The following is a 13,593-nucleotide window of genomic DNA, read 5'->3' on the forward strand; positions in this document are numbered from 1 at the left end:
CCCCAACTTGCACTTTTCCTCCCTTTGGTTGAACGTGAAAGACTCTTTTTGCAATTCCATCTTATTATTATGACTTGTGGAGAATAAGTTAATCTTAATGTCATCTTTAATTTTGATGGATTTAAAGTTTGTATGCTATTTTATTTATTAGTAATTTTATTTTTTATTTTATATATATATATATATTTATTTTAAATATTAAATTTATTTATTAATCAAAATGAAATTATAGTTATTCAACTAGTCCAACCTGACAAAACGAATCCAAAATTATTTAAAATCGGAGTAATTTGAACTCAACTCAATTTTAATAAATGACCAGATTAAGTAGGTTAAAAATAGTTTATCCTACAATTTAATAGTTTGAAGATGACATATTTTCTTGGAAAATTTTTTTTATGGGATTTTGATTAAAAGTAGAATTATGTGAAAAAACCATTTGTTAGACGGCTTTTGACTCTTGAAAATTTCGATTGTTAGGGCTTTGAATTTTGACATATATTTTTTAATTTAAAAATACTATGTTTTCAATTTGGTTTTCTGAGGCAAAAAATATGCAAACCTCTCTCTTCTTGTTATTTCTTTTTATTTCAAGTCTGATAGAGAATAACATAAACTAACACTAACGTTTATTTTTCAAATCTATCCAGTGAGATGACTATGGTGATCATCACTACATAAACTTTGTTAATAAGATAAGGAAGAAGAAAAAAAAAAGAATTACCATGGACAATCAACTATACTAGGGTTCCAAGAGCCAAGTGTCTCCATATATATAATACGTCCCCATGAAAGGCTTGGCCTCTTCATTGGTTAGCGCTCGTGCCCATGCCACTCTTCCGGTTAAGTTAGCGCCAGGTCCACTGCAGTTGTACTCTCCGTAGTACACGGTCCTGATACAAGAACACGAGACACTTTAGCATTGTTACTAATAATTAACATTGAAATTGATTAGAGTTCATTTTCGGGTCGTTGTTGAAAAATTATTTTCTTGGGAAAATGTGATTTTCAATTATCTGATTGCACTCCCACTTTTTGATATTATCCAGGGTGTACTCAGACAACAGAGATCGTTTCTCCATGGAATTTATTTGCCCATAAATATTATTCCAAAGAATTTATTTTTCCTTGAAAATGCATATACAATCAAAGATCACTATACAAGAGCCTATCATGGCAAGGAATTTGTTTTCAAGGGAATATGAATTCCTTGGGAAAATCATCATTTAAAAATGAATTATATTGTTTCATTGCACCTAGGAAAATTATTAGCTTTCGGGGTGGAGGTAAAGGGAAATGGTAATCAAATACTTGAAAAATGCATTTTCTAAGGGAAATCATTTTACGTGCACAATCATACATAAGTTTGATATTTGTTGTTGTAAATGTAAACAAGGCATGATGTGCGTGACTTACGTTTGGCGCTTTTCATCTCCCCAATTGTTCCATCCTTCAGGCAAAATAAGTTTTTCCATGAAAGTGTTGGAGAAGACAACCGTTGAATACTCACCCCATGCTCTTCCTAAGTACATTGATCCACTCCCTGTGATCACACAATCTTTGAAGGAAAACCCACTAGACATGGACATATTGCTCTTCTTTTGAGCCGTAATGAATGACACCTTCTTTGATATGGAGTTCAAATGACAATTCTACATTTCACAAACATATATAAAACAAATAGGAATGATTAATTATGGTTGTATTTTCTTACTCAAACCACAATCATGGTTTTAAAACAACTTTTCTCGTGTCTCGTCCATGATTGAGACGGAGTCATCTCGGACAAGTTTTCTAATACCTTTGAGTCATCTTGTTCAACAATGAGAAAAGTGAACTGTGGTTTTATATCTTGTCCAATACATTTGTCTTGTCTATCCATCTCGTTGGTGGACAATACTGAAACATATCGGATTAGTCATCTCGGTATGAGAGGACGAGATTTAAAACCATGACCACTATTAATTACATAAAATTCACTCAAATTAATTACCCAAGTTGATAAATGTGTTGAATACACATGGCACAAGCTCAAATATATGGTTGCTTGGTAATTTCTCAACTAGCGCTTAAAATGGGTCGGATTCGGGCAAGATATGAGTATATCCATATTCAGATTGGAGTTTCTTTAAGTGGATCTATATCAGTATCGTAACCGACTCTAATCCTACTAGATAAACCATATCCGAACTATTTTGATTCCACTTAATCTGTATCCGACTCGAGTGAATTGCTTGATTCGGGTTGAATAATTCCGGATCATTCAACTTTTTTCTTCTATACTTATCTGTTAATTTATGTGTTGTACCATTCTACTCATTTTATTTAATAAGAATTTATGTTATATTATAGTAGAGAAGGATATTTGAAAAAACTAACATTATAATTATCCAAGAAATATATAATTTTGAGCTAGGCACATACATTGATGAATCCGTATACCAACCTCATAAAATGATCTCCCATAACCAAAGATGAAATCCACAGCGCCTTCGATAAAGCAATTATTGAAGTAATGAAGGCCGCTGTGATCATAGAGAGTGTCCTGATAACCATAAAAACTGCAATTGTAGAATGCAGTTTTGTTGCCCGATGTACGAAGGGCCACGGCTTGTTGTCCTTTTGATCCAACATCATGTAAAGCCGTGTTCTGTACAAAAAACAGACACGATTAAGTATAAATATGATGTTTGAATTGTTATAATCGGATTATGATAATTGATTTTCAAAATCCAAAATTTCATTTATCCATATTATAAGTCTGAGTTTAGTATCGAAGTCTATTTGACAGGTATCACACTGGTGCTTATAATAGATTTTACAAAGGGAAGCCAAAATTGGTGCAAATCTTGAGGAGATGTAAAGGGAAAAATGAAAATTTCCCCCTAACTTGCAAAAACCTAATTTAGATTTTAAACTTGAATTATGAACAAAAATTAGATTCTAACCAGTGTAGCCCATCAAGCCATGAAATACAGCCAAAGAATACGCCCATTTTTAAGTTTTGCACCTTTGATAACTTATAAGAATTATATGAGAAATGGCCTATCTGATATTATATATGAACTTTGTGGGGATGTACAAATTACCAATTACCCAAAAGTCGAATAAAAAAATCGGAATCTAACAAGACAGAAACCTGAGTGGACCGAACCAAAATGTTTCGATCTGGGTTTGCTTTCCAACCCTTGGAAACCGGACTGGACTCAAACCGAACCCCCCCCCCGCTTTTTGTCTTTATGATTAGACTAGGACTGTCAACGGATGCTTATCGGTTCGGATACAGTGATCTTCAAATTTGAATCCTAAATTTTTATCTAATATCCAAATTTGAATTCAAATCCGACGGATATTCTAAAACTCTATCCGAATTCGAATTTGATTATCTTATTGGATTTCGGATAATATCCGATTAGAATTCAAATAATTTGCATATTTAAAAAAAAAACATTATTTTTCCTTATCCAACTGATTTTTCATTATTAAAAAAAACTTATTATATATTATATTATTTATATAATAAATAAATAATATATATTATACAAAAAAATTAATCAAATAAAATAATATATATTATATATTATTTCGAAACGGATATTATCGGATTTTGAAATGTTAATATCCGAATCCGTATCTGATAAAGATTCGAATATATAAAACTATCCGAATTTGAATCCAATATCCAAAATTTTTGGATAATATCTGATTTTTCAAATTCGAATCCGAATTGGATTCGAATTTTTGACTATCCATTGACACCCCACTGTTAGACAATCGGCAACAAAACATCTATTTTATAATAGTAAATAGTTACCAATCAAAAGAAATTTTCTTTATATACAAAATTTGTACAATAGATAACAAAGTAACTATTTTATGTAATAAATAGTTACCAAATAGGAAAAAAAAAATTATATCTTCATATGTTATATCTCGTACAATAAGCAACAAAATAATTATTTTATAGTAATAAATAATTACCCATAACAAATTTTGTTTCTATCTTTATGTTATATACTTTATAAGACACAACCATTTTTCTTTCTATATATATGATTTGTACAATTAAAAACAAAGTAATTATTTTATACTTTATACCTTATATATATATATATATAATAGGCAACAGAATAAAAAAATTATTTCTATCTTTATATTTTATACAATGGTAACAAAAACAACTATTTTATGGTAATAATATATTTCAAAAAATATAATCTAAAGTATGTAAGTTATTGTAAATTATGTATATAATATTTTATATAAAAAATTAAAATTAAAAATAAAAATAAAAATAAACGGTTTTCCCACAACCGAAAATGGATCCAAGAAAATCGGTTTGGTTTTGGTTCCTCTCGTTGGAACAAAACTAGAATCAGAACCGAACCTGAAATTTTTGATTTCAACCATATCCGGACCGAACCTGAAAATTTAATTCGGTTGTACCCAATGTAATTGGGAAAAGGTTGCATGGACCGAGGGTAATGTATAAGCCACATGGACTGCCATGTTAGTCTAAGACTTTGATAATGGAAGGCTAATGAACACCCAAATTTAAGTTTAAAATCCTACATTAAAAGTAAGTCTTTTTTTTTTCGAAGTTAGAAGAATTTTATGTTCTATAACCATGTGGCACCCAATCATATTTTTGGGTACCACTTGGAGACATGGTCAACATAGATAGGTGGTCCTTTTGGACCATATAACCCCATCTCATATATATATGAGTGGTGTTCAGGAGTCAACATGTTTGTCCTATGTGACTTAAAAGTTTCAGATTTAGTTGATTTTTTGTGAGGGTGATCTCTATGATGAGAAGATCATCCTCACAAAAAAACCAGCTGAATATGAAACTTCTAAGTCCATCAAAAGTGATTTAGAATTGAGAACCATCAATTTTTTATCAAAAATTTGTAAATGACTTTTGGTGGACTTAGAAATTTCAGGTTCGGCTGATTTTAGATGAGAATGATCTCCTCGTCAAAAATCAGTTCAATTTGAAACTTTTAAGTCACATAGGACAAACATGTTGGCTCATAAACTTGACCTTATATATGTAAGGATGGTTCATGGGACATAAGTAAAAACAATCATTTTTCAAAATATAGGTTAGAAATTTTTGTAATATATGTACCTCAAATTTTATGTTGATAGCCACAAAGTAGTTGGCAGCGACCACGACTGTTGCAGTGTCAAACGTCCTCCTGAATTCTCCCATTAATACTGAAGATGCAGAATCGTTCCACGTTATGATCGGCAGGTTTTCTGAATCCCCTAAAAATGTAATGAAAGGCAATGTCTTGGGGATCACAATCTTCTCCCTAGGCACATTAGACTACTTGTTAGTACTCCTTGCATTACCAAAAGAAAAAAAAAACATTTATCATGAAAATCTTTAATAACAAAGAGTTAATTTTTTTTATTAGTACAATGTAGTTTCCCACTCACTTAGAAAAAGAAAAATAAATACAAATTATGTGTTATAAAGTTATGGGATATAAAACTATAAAAGAATATACCTATAAACACCTGATTTAATCTCCAAAATTACTCTCTTAGTATTCTTTAATGGGATGCTTTGAATAGCTTCTTTGATTGTTTTAAAATCACTACTACCATCTTGACTCACACCTATTTTAACTTTATTCAACTCAGCCTTCCTCAGCTCCTCATCAAGAACTTTCTTTCCCGTGACGATGATGGTTTTTGTTCCCAAAGTCATAGTCTTTGTCCGATGGTTTTCGACGTTCCAAGAAACCCATTTGTGATATTCTATTTCTCTTTGTGGACTCCATGAAACACACTTCAAAGAGAGAGTTGTTAAAGAGAGAAGAAAGAGAAGAAGATGGGTGTAGAAGACGGTGGTGAGGGTAGCCATGAGAATGTTAATGGAAATGTGAGAGAGTATCTTAGAGAAAGGTTAATGGTATTGGAGGGAGGTGAGATGATTTAAAATATTGGATGATGTGTGAAATGGAATTGTTTATTTGAAAATTGACTAAAATAGCCTTTGTTATGAACGGTTAAAAAGTTTTCCTTTATCAAAATATTAATCGTGATATTCTAACTACCCCATGTGGCAAATTCAATCGACTACCCCAACGTGACAAGTTTGGCAATCGTAGTTCTGTGCTCCTCGAGATACATGGCTGTACTTTCCCATAAAAATGTGTATCTCGAGAGAATTGTGTATCTCAAGAAGTACAAATTTATGATTTTCAAACTTGTCACATCAGATAGTCGATTGAGTATACCACATGGGATAGTCAAATTATCACAACTCTTAAAATATTTTATTTGTTTGCTATTTCATTCTCATATGTTTAAAAGTGATGTTTTAAAAACTGGATCAATCGAAATTTTGCTCAATTTGTCGAATCGGTGTTTAATTCGGTTGAACCGATTTCTAAATACTAAAATAAAATATAAGATTTATGAAAGTAAATTCTTTACTTATGAAACAATAATCAATTCAGATTTTTCTTATAAATTCCATATTGATTATGGGCTTATAAAAATATATCCTAAGTTCATATCCTTAATTGATGGGTAGGTTTTTGGGGACTTGACTTCTTGATTTGCTCGTACAATCTACACTGGAATAAAAAGTATTTTCTATGTCAATTTAGTTTAATAAGTCTAATCTTACTAGCTTAGTAAGATTTCAAATCTTATTAAGGGTTCTCGAGCTCATTTTGTTGCATCTAAAAACATGATTTCACACTTTTTTTATAAAAAAATTTTGTTTTTTTTTTTTTTAATGAGAGATTCATGGGAGTTCAGTAGCCGTTCATTTTCAAAAGCTTGATTTTACAGTGAAATCTAGAGGCCTGTGGTGTTGATTGTCAATTTGGTAATACATTTGAACTCAACTATCCTTGCTTGGTAAGACTTAAAATCTTACTATATAAGTTTGTAATAAAAGTTTGTCTCAAATAAAAAACCTTTTTTAGAATTTCATTTTAAGAATGTTTACAGATTTCTTTTGATACTAAAAAAGCGTTGATTGAGGCGATGGAATCAGAATCGGTTCAGAAGGTCCAACAGTTGGGACGATCGAAACATTAAAACAAGAAGAAGCAATCGTTCTACCATGCAGAATATATGACAAACACACAGATACATGCTGGGCTCAATTAAACCGTCAAAGAGAAGGATCTCAAGACACCTCACTTCTATTTAGTTAAAGAGAAATTTACCCAAACGGAAATGGAGCACCATACATCTTATTTACTAAAATAGTATTTTACTGTTTTGATAATAAAAAAATTATCAAAACTGTAATTTCTATACTTTTGTTATTGAAAATATCTTTTTTGTCGAAAGAATTCTTTTTACTTAAGATCAGAATGTATTTTATACAATGTCAAAGAAACTTATTGACATGAAACAAAATTTGAATCAAACCTTTAGATACCTTTTATGCAAATCTCTTTCTTCCATCCTTTGTTATTTCTTTTTAAATTTCAAGTCCGACGAGAATAACATAAACTAACACTTCATTCATTTTTCAAATCTATCCATTGAGATGACCACGGTGATCATCTTACATATACTTTATTAATAAGATAGAGAAGAAAAACAATAAGAACAACCATGGACATTCAAATTAACTATACTAGGGGTCCAAGAGCCAACTGTCTCCATATATAAAATACGTCCCGATGAAAGGCTTGGCCTCTTCATCGGTTAGCGCTCGTGCCCATGCCACTCTTCCTGTTAAGTTAGCGCCAGGTCCACTGCATTTGTACTCTCCGTAATACACAGTCCTGATACAAGAGCACGAGACACTTTTGCATTGTTACTAATAATTAACATTGCAGTTGATTGAAGTTTGGGTTCGGCTCCTCCTGAACCCACATATTTTTCCTAACGTTGATATATGTCTCTCTTTAGGGGCTTGGATGATTACTGGGGCAAAATTGGTTGAAAAATTGTTTTCTTGGGAAAATGTGATTTTCAGTTTTATGATCGCACTCATTCCCCACTTTTTGATATTATCCCCGGTGTAATCAGACAACAGACCTCATTTCTCCGTAAAAGGAATTTATTTTCCCTTGAAAATGTATATGCAATCAAACATCATTATACGTGACAAGGAATTCTTTTTCAAGGGAATATGAACTCCTCGGGAAAATGGTCATGGAAAAATGAATTATATTATTTGATTGCACCTAGGAAAAGTTCAAAAAGAGAGTGACTTTTACTTTTCGGGGTGGAGGTAAGGTGTGAGGTAGGGTGGAAAATGGATTTTAGGTAAAATGGCAATCATAGAACTGAAAATTGCATTTTATAAGGAAATCATTTTCCATGCACAATCATAAAGACAATTGGTATTTGTTGTAAATGTAAAGATGTCATGATGTGTGTATGTGTGGGACTTACGTTTGGCGCTTTTCATCTCCCCAATCGTTCCATCCTTGAGGCAAAATGAGTTTTTCCATGAAAGTGTAGGAGAAGATAACCCTAGAATACTCACCCCATGCTCTTCCTAAGTACATTGATCCACTCCCTGTGATCACACAATCTTTGAAGGAAAACCCACTAGACATGGAGTTAATTTTCCTCTTCTGAGCAGTAATGGAAGACACCTGCTTTTGTATGGAGTTCAAATGGCAATTCTACATTTCACAAACATATATAAAACAATTAGAAAAGATTAATTATTGTTGTATTATTCAGTGGATCTGAATTATTATCTGAACCGACTCTCATCCTACTAGATAAACCATATCTGAACCATTTTGATTCCACTTAATCTGTATTCAATTCGTGCAAATTGCTTGATTCGGGTCGAATAATTCAGGATCATTCAAGTTTTTTCTTCTCTACTTGTTTGTTAATTTATATATTATTCTATTGTACCATTATAAGCATTTTATTTTATAAGAATTTATGTTACAATAAAGTAGTAGATACTGATATTTTGAAAAAACTAACATTATACTTATCAAAGAAACATATAATTTTTATCTAGGCAGATATACATGGGACATCAAACCATATTTGACCCATTTTTATATTCAGATCTACTCCAAGGGTCCAAACCTGCTAATTAAATTCGAATTTCAGATAAAATCTGACCCATCATATGCCCTATTCTCAACCAGATTATGACTTTGTCCATGTCTCAAAAATATTTTGGCGAAAACACTCTTAGTTTCTCTCTTAAACAAAACAATGTCTCGAGAAGATAAGCATTGACTTGGTCAAGCCAATTCAATAGGTTGAATTTCTCAGTCAAGAGCCTGGTAAGAAGTGAAATGAGCTTGAATTAATACCCATTGAGTTTCACTGCCCATTTTCAATCCTACATGGGCTTGGACCCAGAATTTCATTAAGACTTGTTGTTACTAACCTCATATAAGGATCTCCCATAACCAAAGATGAAATCCACAGCGCCTTCGATATAGCAATTATTGAAGTAATGAAGGCCTCTGTGATCATAGAGAGTGTCCTGATAACCATAAAAACTGCAATTGTAGAATGCAGTTTTGTTCCCTGATGTACGAAGGGCCACGGCTTGATTATCTTTTGATACAACATCATGTAAAGCTGTGTTCTGCACAAAAAACACCCACAATTAAGTATATATATATGATGTTTGAATTGGCTGAATTGGCTGAATTGGATTATAATAATTGATTTTCTAAACCTAAAATTTCTTTTTTCCCTATTATAAGTCTGAGTTTGATATTGAAATCTATTTGGCAGGTACACATCGGTGCTCAAAATAGATTTTGCAAAGGAGAGTCAAAATTGATAAATTGGTGCCTAACTAGTGTAGCCCACCAAACTATGAAATACTGCCAAAGAATGGGCCCATTTTTAATAAGACAGCACTTCTGTTTGGAGTTTTGTACCTTTGTTATAAGAATTATATGAGAAATGGCTTATCTGATATTATATATGAACTTAGGTGCTGGGCAATATATATGAACTTAGGTGGTTTAATTATCCTAAAATCAAAACTTTATATTAATTGAAATATATGTACCTCAAACTTTATGTTGATGGCCACAAAGTAGTGGGCATGGATCGCGACTGTTGCCGTGCCAAATGTCTTCCCATATTCTCCCATTAATGGAGATGCAGAATCATTCCACGTTATGGTCGGGGGTTTTTCTGAATCCCCTAAAAATGTAATAAAAGGCAAGGAATTGTTGATCTCAATCTTCTCCCTATGCACGTACATAAGACTAGTTGTTAGTACTCCTTGCATTAGAAAATCAAAAGCACTTATCATGAAAATCTTTAATAACAAAGAGTAAATTTTTTATTGGTACAATGTAGTTAATTTCCCACTCACTTAGGAAAAGAAAAATAAATATTGGTATGAAAAATTTTAATTACTTATTTTAAAATATCAAAGATCTACTGTCATTGCAAAAATGTGTTATAGAGGTCATTATTTTAAACAAAACAAAAAAAAAAAAATTACAAACAATGGGATATAAAACTATAAAAGCATATACCTATAAACACCTGGTTTTATATCCAAAATTACTCTTCTAGTATTCTTTAATGGGATACTCTGAATAGCTTCATTGATTGTTTTAAAATCACTACTCCCATCTTGACTCACACTTATTTTTACTTTATTCAACTCAGCCTTCCTCAGCTCCTCATCAAGAACTTTCTTTCCCATGACGACAGTGGCTTTTGTTCCCAAAGTCATAGACTTTGTCCGATGGTTTTCGACGTTCCAAGATACCCATTTGTGGTAATCTACTTCTCTTTGTGGACTCCATGAAACACACTTTAAAGAAAGAATTGTTAAAGAGAGAAGAAGATGGGTGTAGAAGAAGGTGGTGAGGGTAGCCATGAGACTGTTAATGGAAATGTGTGAGAGTATCTTAGAGAAAGGTTAATGGTATTGGAGGGAGGAGAGATGATTTAAAATATTACATGATATGTGAAATGGTAAATTGACTCAAATAACCTTTGTTATGAACTGTTGAAAAGTTTTCCTTTATTATATATATATATATTATATATATATATATATATATATATATATATATATTTGCTATTTCCTATTAATGTATAATTATGGAATTTAATTAATTTTTATTCTCACATTGTTGACTTAGAGCTCGTTTGGATGCACTCAAAATAGTGTTAAAAACATTTACTGTTAAAAGCAATGTTTTAAAACAGAAAAAATTTAATGTTAAGTTGGGTGAGAGTGCATGAGCTCATCAAATGGGAGAGGTATCATCTGAGTTGACTCGGTATTGGAGCTGAACAAGACCAACTCACAAGTCACTTTTTTGATCAAGATTTAATATTTCACATTGATTTTTTTGATTTGTGAACGAGTTGTTTCAAACGTATAGAAAAACTCATCCGAGATGACTCGGTATTGGGCTTGGATGAGACAAGACGCGAAATTGAGTTTTAAAACCATGTTACTAATTGATTTCTAGGACACATTAATAAATATTCAAACAAATATAGCAATCCATTTGATGAGTTCCTGCACTCTCACCCAACTCATTTGTTTACTTATATCAGTGATGAGAAACAGCCCATTAAGTGGGTCTGTGGGCCACACCATATGGCATGTTCTTTTAAGGAAGAATTACTATTTCGTGAGCTGAAAATGAGTTATTTACAATTTGGACTAATTTTCATTTGAATTATCAAAACATGAACAATCACGTTTTCGATAAAAAGAATCAGAATAAAGTGACAATTTCGTAGGTTTAAAGTGAAATTGCCACTTCAAACTTGCAAATTAGTCACTTTAAAAACCTTCAAATTTCTTATCCTTCAATTTTGGTAATTAATATGAACAATGAGCTGGAATCATAAATTAGTCAAAAGTTTATCACTTTTTCATAAATATCTCTTTTTTTAATTTGGTCCACTAATACCTATATATATATATAGTTGCTTGGCCCACTCTTTTACCAAAACTCAGCTTCATTAGTGATTTGTAGCAATTGGAGCTAAGCAAATGAATGAAATTTTGGGAAGATTAAGAACTTATTTGAGCAGTTTTGTGTTGTAAATGGAATTTCAGATGGGCACTAGTTTTAGTTTTAGTAAGCGTAACAACTTTTGTAACATAAAATTAAATGCATGGAAGGTGCATGGATCATGATATGAGGGAGCATTAGTACCCAATCCTAATTGCATCCATGTCATAAGATCTTAACTACTACCACTAAGTTAGTTATATAAACGAAATTCATTTTCTTGTCAGATGTTTAATTAAATTCTTTTATGAGTAAGTTGGACTTAAACCAAAAACCTCAAAGTTGCATTGCAAGATGTCAAAAATTATTAACCAACGAGTGTTGGACGCAATGGCCAAGGCATTCCTACCAAAAGGGAGAGGTTTTTAGTTCAAGTCCCCTCATTGGCCACCAACAGGGATTTATCCCTACAAACCTAGTATGGGTCTACTAGTCGAGCCTACGGTTCAGAGTCCACTTCATAAAAAATAAAAATAAAAATAAAAAGATGTCAAATTAATTTTGGGACCGGGCTGGCAATGGATCGGTTCAATACCTAATTGGTATCACTTCAATATCAATCCAAAATTTTCAATCATGTCCCTGATTCGATCTGATCCAATACAATCAGATTAGTGAATATGTGAACTGAATCTGATCCATCTCATTTCATAATTAATCCGAAATTGATCCAATCCGAACTCACGCCTTATTTTCAAATTATCAATGTTAAAAATAAAATAAAAAAGTTAAAAAGAAATTTAAAATTTAAAAAAATCCACTTTTCAACTGAAAAAATAGAGGAAAATCTAAAATATCAGAACATGTTATCCATATGTGTTTATATGAAATTAAGAATAAAAAAATATATTAAAAAATGTTTGGATCAGATTTTTTTTAAAGCGGATTGGGGTACCTCCGAATCCAATCTAAAATTATATTAGATCTAAGATTTCAAGTTGAATCAGATTTTTCATGAATTTTCAGATTGGATTAGTTTGGACATCGGATATATTTCAGATCATTGTCTACCTTATTTTGGGATGTGTAAAAAAGAGATGCCATTTTGTGGAAGGTCACTCGTTTTAGTACCTCCCTCGTCCAAAAACACACGATTACAGAGTTTTGATGGGATTCGGTTTATTAATGCATTGAAATTTTTTAAATATTTTAATTAGTAAGGGTATTTGTTGAAACTTGATTTTTATTTTATTATTTGAGTTTTAAAAATTATGTTAAAAGCACACGAAATGAAAATTATTTCAACTCTTTTGTAGAAAAAGTTTTTTTTTTTTTTCTTTTAGATCTAAAAAGATTATAAAAATCAAATAAAGATCTTTAAAAAGATGATTAAGAAAACAATACTTTTAGATTAATACTGCAATGAGCTCAATGGGGGACACAGAGAGATCTTGACATGGTGGCATGGTGGATGCGTTTTCTCTAAGATATGAGTAAAACTCATCTACTAGATAGATATGAGTGTAGAATGTGTTCTCATCTCTTTTTATACCTAAACCTAGAGTTAAGAGTGTGTCAGATGTTGTCTTTTTTTAAACACATCAAGCAATCAAAATACATTAAAAATAATTTTAGATTTTGTCAATGTCTTTTTTTCTTATATTAGAAA

At 31.6% G+C, this 13,593-nt stretch overlaps 1 protein-coding gene across 1 annotated transcript; it reads right to left on the bottom strand.

Moving 5' to 3' along the window:
• Positions 1 to 650: 650 nt before the first annotated feature.
• LOC147383584 (putative pectinesterase 50) lies at positions 651 to 10,926 on the bottom strand. The gene is made up of 8 exons (XM_086429141.1): positions 10,476 to 10,926; positions 9,998 to 10,181; positions 9,359 to 9,562; positions 8,386 to 8,621; positions 5,135 to 5,321; positions 2,447 to 2,650; positions 1,417 to 1,652; positions 651 to 893 (listed from the first exon to the last, which is right to left on the bottom strand). Exons 1-8 carry the CDS (start codon positions 10,823 to 10,825, stop codon positions 743 to 745), a joined length of 1,752 nt encoding a protein of 583 aa, XP_086285267.1. The 5' UTR covers positions 10,826 to 10,926; the 3' UTR covers positions 651 to 742.
• Positions 10,927 to 13,593: the final 2,667 nt, after the last annotated feature.

The sequence above is a fragment of the Akebia trifoliata genome, chromosome 16, assembly GCF_017979445.1.
Source record: "Akebia trifoliata isolate Shusen 1 chromosome 16, ASM1797944v1, whole genome shotgun sequence".
In the NCBI taxonomy this organism is placed as follows: Eukaryota; Viridiplantae; Streptophyta; class Magnoliopsida; order Ranunculales; family Lardizabalaceae; genus Akebia; species Akebia trifoliata.